The 9,409-nt window shown below is 36.3% G+C and overlaps 2 protein-coding genes across 5 annotated transcripts; one reads left to right on the plus strand and one right to left on the minus strand.

The window, feature by feature from the left end:
- Nucleotides 1-2,144: 2,144 nt before the first annotated feature.
- Nucleotides 2,145-4,091, minus strand: LOC18602301 (flavonol 7-O-beta-glucosyltransferase UGT74F1-like). Its single transcript, XM_007033585.3, has 2 exons — nucleotides 3,393-4,091; nucleotides 2,145-3,088 (listed from the first exon to the last, which is right to left on the minus strand). The coding sequence occupies exons 1-2, from the start codon at nucleotides 4,038-4,040 to the stop codon at nucleotides 2,360-2,362; spliced, it is 1,377 nt and encodes a 458-aa protein (XP_007033647.3). The 5' UTR covers nucleotides 4,041-4,091; the 3' UTR covers nucleotides 2,145-2,359.
- Nucleotides 4,092-4,799: 708 nt separating this feature from the next.
- Nucleotides 4,800-8,164, plus strand: LOC18602302 (uncharacterized). Of its 4 annotated transcripts, none has more exons than XM_018119841.2 (4): nucleotides 4,800-4,953; nucleotides 5,138-5,396; nucleotides 5,480-5,801; nucleotides 6,025-6,894. In XM_018119841.2, exons 2-4 carry the CDS (start codon nucleotides 5,209-5,211, stop codon nucleotides 6,748-6,750), a joined length of 1,236 nt encoding a protein of 411 aa, XP_017975330.2. In that variant the 5' UTR covers nucleotides 4,800-4,953; nucleotides 5,138-5,208; the 3' UTR covers nucleotides 6,751-6,894. The 4 variants fall into 4 exon arrangements, with proteins under 4 accessions (XP_017975330.2, XP_017975331.2, XP_017975332.2 ...); XM_018119842.2 differs by having other exon boundaries at nucleotides 4,802-4,953; nucleotides 5,153-5,396; XM_018119843.2 differs by lacking the exon at nucleotides 4,800-4,953 and adding an exon at nucleotides 6,960-7,196 and having other exon boundaries at nucleotides 4,962-5,396; nucleotides 6,025-6,798.
- Nucleotides 8,165-9,409: the final 1,245 nt, after the last annotated feature.

Genomic DNA, 9,409 nt, shown 5'->3' on the forward strand with positions numbered 1-9,409 from the left:
CCTCGAGCAGATGGTTTTTGCTCTTTGTGATAGTTTGGCCTTTGTTTCTTGCTACAGGCCATGCTTTTGGACCAAGGCACTTTGTGCTTTTTCCTCTTTTGAGTTTTTGAGTCTTTTGTGTTTTTTTTTTTTTTTTTGAACGGCCATCTTCCTCTTCATGTAGCAGTTAATTTGCTCATTGCGCAGACAAGAGACTTGACATGACATCCGGTAATATGGTTCAATAAATTCATCTTTCATATATATAATATGTTATATACATACATATATATATATATATATATATGTATATTGTAAATGAATGCATGAGAACAACTATGCAGGCAATCAAGCTAGAATTTGGGGAGTTTTGAGAAACCATAAAGGTGAAGTTTTCGAAATCGATAGGTGCGGGGGATGCCAACTATGCAGAGTTCCCTTGGGCTATTTTTGAGCCACTCTCCATCTTTGTTTCTTCTCAATGGTTGGATTCACGCTGCCTCAGGATCGATAGCGATTCCACCAATTCTATTAAGTGGATTAGGGATCCGAGCTTGGCACCTTGGAAGTATATACTGTGGGTCCTTAAAATTGATTGTCTCAAAAATAGGTTAAAGGGGTGGAATATTGTTCATACCTCGAGAAGTGTTAGTAGTGTTGCTGGCCAGCTGACAAAGGAGGGGATGCTTAGGGAGGCTGCACTGCTGAATGAGTTCCCTTAGATGCTTCAGTTGCCCTGTTTTCGGAGCTGTTGGCATTGTGTATCTTGTGTGTCTGGGTTTGTGGATGGACTACAGGGTGCTCTGACCCTGGGTTCCTTTTTTCTGCTGCTTGTGTTGCTCTGTTACTTGGGGTTATTTACACATTCCGTTTGGCATGGGACCTTTGTGGATAGTTGCTGATGTTTGTGTTTGTGCTATTCGAATGTTTGCTAGAGGAGGAGATAGTCCGGTTATGTTTCCGCTCTGTTTGAGTTTGTCTCTAATGTTTGAGATATGTAGCGTTGTGGCCCGGGCTTTTGGGTTCATTGGTGTTGAGAATTTGTAAATAAAAAATTGTGAGAAATGCTAATCTTGATAATTTAGACTTTAAAATTAGCACTCAAAATAAAATGGAATGTTTTTATTCATATTTAACTATGAGTTGATAAAAATATTTTAGAAATCATTTTAAATAAATTAAATAATTCATTACAGTTTTTTTTATTTTCGTTTCTGTTTTTTATTTTTTTGTCTCACCATCTAGCTTTTTTTAATTTTATCGCTTTCTCTCTTTAACAACCGTTTATTGTACTCTCGATTTCTCTCTCATGCTTTTAGAATGTTGAGTGATAGTTTTGATGTGATTAGGGTGGGTGACTATTTAAAAATTTTAATTTTTTTATGTTTAGAATGAAATTGAAACGGTAAAAATGATCACATATGTTTGAAATAATTTTTAATTGGATTAATTCGGGATCTAGACACCAATAAATTCAAGAATTTAAAATTTATAAACTTAGAGTTTCAAAGAAAATTTTTTTCAATTTTTAGTCGAAACAGATGTTTTAAATAAGGAAAATTGTATTTTGATTTATAAAAATATGTTAAAAACTCTTTAATCAATGCCAAATCATAAAAAAAATAAAGATAGTTGAGAGGATTTGAAGTTTTTATTTGCAAGTAACAACAATATTTTATAAATTAAAGTATAATAATTTTTTTTAAATATAACGTATAATAATAATATTTTTTCAACATAATGTGTAACAATAATATTTTTTTCAACGTAACATGTAATATGTTATTGTACAAAATATATAACGATAATATTTTTTTTCAGCATAATGTGTAATAATTTTTTTTAACTATGACGTGTAACATGTTTTTGTACATGATCTGTAACAATAACATTTTTCAACATGACCATGTAACATATGTGTACTTGAATATGAAAAGATTTCATTAAAAATAAATTTATCCAGTTTGATTAAAAATAGTTAAAATTATAAAAAAAAAATTATTTTTAAAAATATTATCTTTGAAAGTTATTTTTTAAAATACCTTTTTGAAAATATAGACTATGAGGTTTTGGGGTCGATATGCCATTCCTGTAAGGCATATAGGCTCCAATTTTTTTTTTTTAAATGGAGGGATTCTCTCCCTCTTTCTCAATGCATACCAAACTCAAAAAAAGAAAAAAAAAACTTTTATTGCAATGCCAGACAATACAACACAACTGGAACGCTAGCGCAAAGCAGAAAGGAAAAAACAGAATGAAATTTTAGCAACATCAGAGCACTTTGACAAATTCCTTAATTGTAAACGTCATTATTATCTTATTTAATTATATCAGTCCTTTTTTCTCCAGTGATTTCAGACTGATCGACACCACTGACTTGCTAGGCAGTGCGTCTGAGCTTTGACATAAATTCATCAATGTTCCTGTCCGAAGTTCCTCCTTCACCAACTGCCTCTAAGGCCAACTCCCTCCATTTCTTAGCATTTTCTTTTATTTCTTTTCCTCTCTCCCCCTCCATTACTTGCCTTATGCAGGACTCAATTTCTTCTCTATTCACAATTCCGCTGACATCATCAATCTTAACTCTAACCCCCACCTTCCAAACATCCTCAATATACTTACCAACCGTCGGCTGATCCGTCCATTGTGGCATTGCAACCATTGGCACTCCCAAGCTCAAAGCTTCGGTCGTTGAATTCCATCCACAATGAGTGAAAAAGCACCCCACGGCTTCATTCGATAGCACGTCCAACTGAGGACTCCAGTTCACTATCAAGCCTTTCTCGCCGCTCTCTTCTTTGAACCCCTTTGGGAGCTTTGCTTCCTCCGAGGCTCTAACCACCCACAAGAAGTAGAAATTGCTGTTGTTCAGGCCCCTAGCAATTTCCTCCATCTGCTTGCTGCTTATACTGGTCACGCTCCCAAAGGATACACAAATCACGGACCCTGGTGGTTTGGTGCTTAGCCAATCGGTGCTGGTGGAGGAGTTAAAGTCGAAGAGATCAAGACCATAAGCTTTGTCATTTTCTACTGGTTTGTCCAAGTAGATAGATGGAACTGTTGGTCCAATTGTCAGTACTGGATAAACCTTTGACATCGACTCCACTGCCTGTCCATGAGGTAAAACATAGTCAAAAAGAAAATGAGTAATTTATGCTGCTGCTATGCCGTGGGCTTTGGATGTCAACCGAATGACATCAGGGCACTTGAGAAGCGCGTGATAGCCTACCCACAAAAACAAATTGGACACGCAGCCTTGTATAATTCATGGTCTGCTATCTATTTATTTAATGTTTGCTTTGACAGATCTCGTTACTTTCTAATTTTTTGGAAAGAAACCATGCACCTGGAAATTAGAATTTATAATATAATAATAAATAACATAAAAGCAAGAAAATTAAGAGTAAACTAACCTCATTTTCTAACTTGTAGAAAGTATTGATAAGAATGAAATCAGCTTTGTCAATGTTCTTAAACTGATTCAGTACCCTTCCAAGGTAAGCTATATATGACCCTTCTGAAGAGCAAACGAAGGATGGCAAGTCTCCAGGCTGAAGCAATGGCAATCCAGGGATGGAGATAGGCGTTGAACAAATTGGGAGGTTCAATAATTTATGATGAACATTGTAGTAAATGTAATTAACAGCGCACATTTGAGTGAAAAAGGCTGCTCCGTGTAAGCCATATTGTTTGGCTACATCCAAAGCCCATGGCATCGCAGCATCATAAATTATGCAATCAATAGGGCGGGAAGTTCTTTTATGTTTTATGATGAGCTCGGCTAGGGTCTTTGACCCAATGGCTTCTTGCCGTGGGAGGTAATGTTGGATGCCCCCGGAAGAAGCCAAGCCGCCGGCATCATAGCCGTCAGAGATCGTGTCTATTTGGACGGAGCCTGAGGATTCAAGCTTCATGGTGTTGGAGATGAAGACTGTGATGGCTAGGGTGGCTTTGAACCCTTTAGAAGCCAAGCGTTTGGAGAATTGGAACATGGGGTTTATGTGACCTTGGGCTGGGTAAGGAAGCACTATCACATGTGGCTGGTCAACCTTGCTCTCCATCCCTTGTTTTTTTCTCTCTCCAAACAAGGTAGGCTACTAGGCTCGATGCCCACAATCTATGTGGACATAAGCTATTTATAAGAAATGTCAAAACTTGCAAGGGAAGAAATCCTTGGATCAGGCCAAGCAGATGATTTCAGTCAGTCACGTGGTTGGTAGGTTTTTAACAAAGTTAATAGATCCAAATAGTTGTGTCATGAAATTGCTAAGGAAGCTTCCTACCACCAACAGGTATAAATATTTCTACTAGGCTTTTACTTAGAGACTTTTGCCTTTGAAAATATTTACTCCCCTGTAAGAGGTAAAATTTGAATTTCAATTAAGCATAAGGAAGATTTTGATATATTATGATATTACATGTTCAATAACCCTTGTTGTATGAATTAATTGTGAGCTTATAGGATATGTTAAAGAGTTAGGAACACTTAACCATGTATCTATTATTTTTTCGATAAAAATATTTTTTCTGTCCTATTAATTAATATTATCTTAATTTTATTCCTTTTTGTGTTAGAGTTTTCGACTTTGGCATTAATTATTAAATTAAATATTAACAAATATATGTTCAAAAGTTACATTATTCAAACTTTTATTACTAACAATTTGAAAATAAAATGGCAACTAAATTGAAAAAAAATTATTAAAAATATCAACTCATACACTAATTAGAACATGAGGATAAAGGTTCCCTTTCAAACCAGGAGCTCTAAACTCACTTAATATAGAGGGATAATCATATCACTGGTCTTTTGGGCTGAACCCAGACCCGTTCAGTCCGCCCAAGAAGGCCCAAATTTCTTTCCGTGCTCCCTCCATCTAAAGTCGATTTTGTCTTCCTAATTTCTCTCCTCATCAAAATTCGTCTCTTTAAATTTCTCTCTTTGACTCCAGATTTATAATCGAACGCTTGACGGTAATTTCTCTGTCCTAGTTTTCATTTAGGGTTTTTGCGAGTGAAATCGATACGTTTTTCAGTTCAAAATTTGTTATTGATCGTAGGGTTAACTGCAAATTTGTTCAACCTTAGATTGCTTAGGGTTAATTACGTATTTGTTCTCAATTCTATAGTTAACTCCAAACCTTTTAATCTGATTTAGAAGAGGTTAATATAGGCGTATTCGAGGTGAGGGTAATTGGTTTTAGCCGATTGGGCGTCGAAATCTGAATAATGGCGTTGAAGTTTCTGAACAAGAAAGGATGGCACACGGGAAGCTTGAGGAACATAGAAAACGTGTGGAAGGCGGAACAGAAGCATGAGGCTGAGCAGAAGAAATTGGAAGAGCTCCGCAAGCAGATCCATGAGGAGAGGGAGCGCTCTGAGTTTCGTCTTCTCCAGGAGCAGGCCGGCCTTGTTCCGTACGTGCTTCCTTCCTTTTTTTTATTTGGTATACAACTAAGGGTGAGGGTCTTACTCCCGATTTCATCTTTTAATTCTGCAGGAAGCAGGAGAGATTGGACTTCTTGTACGATTCTGGACTTGCCGTTGGGAAGGGCTCTAGTAGCTCTGCTGGAGGCAGCGGAGGTGGAGGTGGAGGTTTCAAAGCTCTTGAAGAAGCCCTCCCAACGTCCAAGGCTGCCGATGCTTCTGCTAAGCAGTCTTCTTCTGCCCCAGGAGCCCTCTTTGAGGACAAACCCCACTCGGCAAATGATGCCTGGCGCAAGCTCCATTCTGATCCCTTACTTTTGATTCGCCAGCGTGAGCAAGAAGCCCTCGCCCGCATTAAGAACAACCCTGTCCAGATGGCCATCATTCGCAAATCTGTATGTTATTCATCTAGTCTATTGTCTTCTTCGTTTTTAAGGAATTAGCAAACAAATATATGCCATATTTCCGATGGATTTCTATATGAATCAAATATGTGTTGTTAACTAGGGTGGAGGGAACCCATCAATCTCTGCAATTACTTTGTGCTTTGAATCAGTTTCATGATAATAACTATTGCAATTCCTAATTAGACTGCCATTCCTATTAATGATGTAACAGGTTGGAGAAAAGAAACAAAAGGATAAGTCCCATGATCGCAAGGAAAACCATAAGAAGCACCACCAGACTAGTTCCAAGCATCGGAAACATTCTTCATCCAAGCAGCATTCATATTCTGAAGACGACACTTCTAAGGAGGACAAAAAGATTAGAAGTCACCATCGTAAGAGCTCTGATTATGAGGGCCACTATCACAGAACAGAGTCAGACTCAGAAGATGCATTGAAGGAAGCAGAAAGTCGAGAGAAGAATTGCCACACGCAGAAATACAGATATGATTATCAAGATGCTGTCAAGAGGAACCATGACAAGTCTAAGCATGACAAATATTCTTCTCACGCTCCAAAAAGTTTTGATGCAGATAAATATCAAGAAAAAAATAGGTCTTATGACTATAAAGCTACTGCACCTCGGGATGATAAACGTCGAAATGTTGCTTCTAAACTTTCTGAAGAGGAGCGAGCTGCCAGGCTTCGTGAAATGCAAGAGGATGCTGAGTTGCATGAAGAGCAAAGATGGAAGCGGTTGAAAAAGGCAGATGAGAAAGATGCGTGGGAGAATACAATGGCCCGCAAATCTGTTGGAAGAAACTTCTTGGATGCTGCTCATAGAAGTGTCTACGGTGCTGAGAAGGGAGGAAGCTTGACAATAGAAGAGAGCGTCCGTCGCAGAACACATTATTCACAAGGCAGGTCTGGATCAGAAGGAAATGCTTTTAGACGCTAATGCTTATAATCATTTCTTCTCTTTGCATTGCCAATTCTCATAATCCAGGTATGCTCCTGCATTTCCATTCATGGGTGTGCTTTCTTCAGGGTATTGTAATTACATGATATTGAATATGAAGTTGAATTAGATTTACCTTTTCAATTTTCAATTCTCAGTGAGCTTCCATTTAAGCTGGGAGATTTCAATTTTACTTGTACTATTTTCAGCATTCTGCATGGAATGAGAAGCCTGTTATGGTCTCACTTTAGTCGTTAGGACTAATCCACGGGAGAATTTCTTGTTTTGGAGGAAGTGTTCTAATAGTTTTTTAAATTTCCGAAGTGTCATTCAAACATAATGTGAACAACAGGTCTCTGATTACCCTTAGGTGGTTTGAACCATATTTCCCTTTAACTCACTTAATTGGACATTTGAGTTCTAAATAAAATGTAAATGATATGGTACTCTCTTTTGTTGATATAGACTATGGAACTAAGGGACATGTTTCCCAATTGCAGGGATAAAGTAGGGAAAATAGGAGGCCGGCTTCAATCAATGGCTTTAACTGGGTGTAAACCGAAAAGTAAAACTAACCTTGTCTTTTAAGTTGTAGAAGGTGTTAACAAGAATGTAATCAGCTTTGTCCAAGTTACAGAACTGTTTCACCGCACCCTTGAGATAAGCTGCATATGACCCCCCTGAAGAAAGGACAATGGATGGCAAGTCTCCAGGAATCGAAACAGGCATCAGAGAAATTGGGAGGCCAAGTATTTCATGATAAATACTATAGTATATATAGTTAACGGCACACATTTAAGTGAAAAGGGGGCCTACGAGTAACCCAAATTGCTTGGCTACATGGAGATCCCAAGGCAATGCAGAATCATAAACTATGCAATCAATCGGGTGAGAAGATTCTGTGTTTCATAATGAGCTCAGCTAGGGCCTCTGAACCAGCAGCTTCCATGCGTTTGATGTATTTATGGCCATGCCAGCTTGTGCAGGATCACCTTCATCACAGCCGTCGGATATTGTGTCGATTTGGACAGAGGATGAGAGTTCAGGGTTCATGGACTTGGAGATGAAGAGGGTAAGGACTAGGGTGGCCTTGAGCACTTGAGAATTGGAGGATGGGGTTTATGTGACCTTGGCCTGGGTATGGAATCACCAACGCATGCCCTCCGTAAGCCTTCTTCTCCATGGCTATCTTGTCTTTCTTTCTCTGTTTGACTCCCCTTCGGTGTTTTTAAACTTTTGGATACAAAAATGAAGCTTAAGAGGGTCGTTGTCGGGTGTTGCTGATGTTGTAGACCACAGACCTTTTCCCCTTTTCATTTTCCTCTTATTACTTAAAACCATTACCAACCGAGTAAGAGAAACATTTTGTTTTCCAATTTTTATCTTAATAACAACTTGAATCTCAATTATTGTATGCTTTGTGATAGATTCCCATCACGCTGCACGTGCAAAAGTAGTACATGTATTGAATTGAGTTTTGGTAATAGGCCAAACCACTTGGATGCATGATATAAAATGGATTATATCAAACCGAAAAATTTATTAGGGGTAGCATCAAAGAATTAACGCAGGGTAAGAGTAAATAGCAAGTGGTTTGAGATGGGTTTATTGCGATATTGTTGCCCGTAGGCAGGCCAGAATTGGTCTCTTTGAGTCCATAGTCCAATGGTTGTGTCGTTGTATTTGGTTTAATCCATAACAAGCCTTGCTCCTTGTACCAAATAAAATAAGAAGAAAGCAGCAGGAATGGGCTCAATTTAAATGGAACTGTTAACCACATAGAAAGCAAAAATGGATTGATTTTCCACAGAAGTAAAAGAAAAAAAAAAATCATGTTATGGAACACTATATTAGTTAGAATTTATAAACCTTCTTCTCGAGTTTAAATTTTTAATTAAAAAAATAAAAATGATTATCTTTTATTGTGTTGTCCCAAATCATACATATAAAATAATTTCACATTTGAATTCTTTTGAATGAAATATAACTTTAGTTTAGTTATTATATTTTTTTCTTTTTTTATGTGTATAAAATACATACAGACATATATACATATATATATATATATATATATATTTTATACATTGACGATTTTAACTCCACTTGCAAAGTTAAATGATTATCATACGTTAATATTTTATTAATTTTATGAATATATCTTATTCAGACAGGTGTCAATCCTCTTAACTTTACTCACATTAGGACTATCATTTTTTATATCGATGGTCTTAAAATCCACTTTGTGAAGTTAAATGATTATCATATATTAAGTAAATGTTTTATTAATTTTATAAATATATCTTAAGCGAACAAGTGTCAAGCTTCTAACTTTACTTTTGGAGTTTAAAAGTTCTAAAAGATGAATAGGATGACTTTCATGGAATGATGAAATGAACGAGATAAAATCTAAATTTGTTATCGTTCATTTTTTAATAGGTGTTAATTTTTCTTTGTACATTTTTATTTGGTTCAAAATTGGTTAAAATATAGCAATAAAAATAAATTTAAAATTGGTAAAATTTATTAACGAATTACAATAAAATCTTTCTAAATTAATACTCTTGAGTCATAAAAAATTATTAATTAATAGAGATATTTTTAATCAATAAATTAATAATTTATTAACTTATACATTAATTAATAAAAAAATAATTTATTA

The sequence above is a fragment of the Theobroma cacao genome, chromosome 4 (genome assembly GCF_053813885.1).
Source record: "Theobroma cacao isolate CCN51 chromosome 4, ASM5381388v1, whole genome shotgun sequence".
Taxonomy (NCBI): domain Eukaryota; kingdom Viridiplantae; phylum Streptophyta; class Magnoliopsida; order Malvales; family Malvaceae; genus Theobroma; species Theobroma cacao.

Coding starts and splice junctions, on each gene's coding strand:
- LOC18602301 (XM_007033585.3), bottom strand. CDS start 4,040: ATGGAGAGCAAGGTTGACCAGCCACATGTGATAGTGCTTCCTTACCCA. Junction 3,089..3,392: donor TCTACAAGTTAGAAAATGAG/GTTAGTTTACTC, acceptor CCTCATGGACAG/GCAGTGGAGTCGATGTCAAA.
- LOC18602302 (XM_018119841.2), top strand. CDS start 5,209: ATGGCGTTGAAGTTTCTGAACAAGAAAGGATGGCACACGGGAAGCTTG. Junction 5,397..5,479: donor GAGCAGGCCGGCCTTGTTCC/GTACGTGCTTCC, acceptor TTAATTCTGCAG/GAAGCAGGAGAGATTGGACT. Junction 5,802..6,024: donor TGGCCATCATTCGCAAATCT/GTATGTTATTCA, acceptor ATGATGTAACAG/GTTGGAGAAAAGAAACAAAA.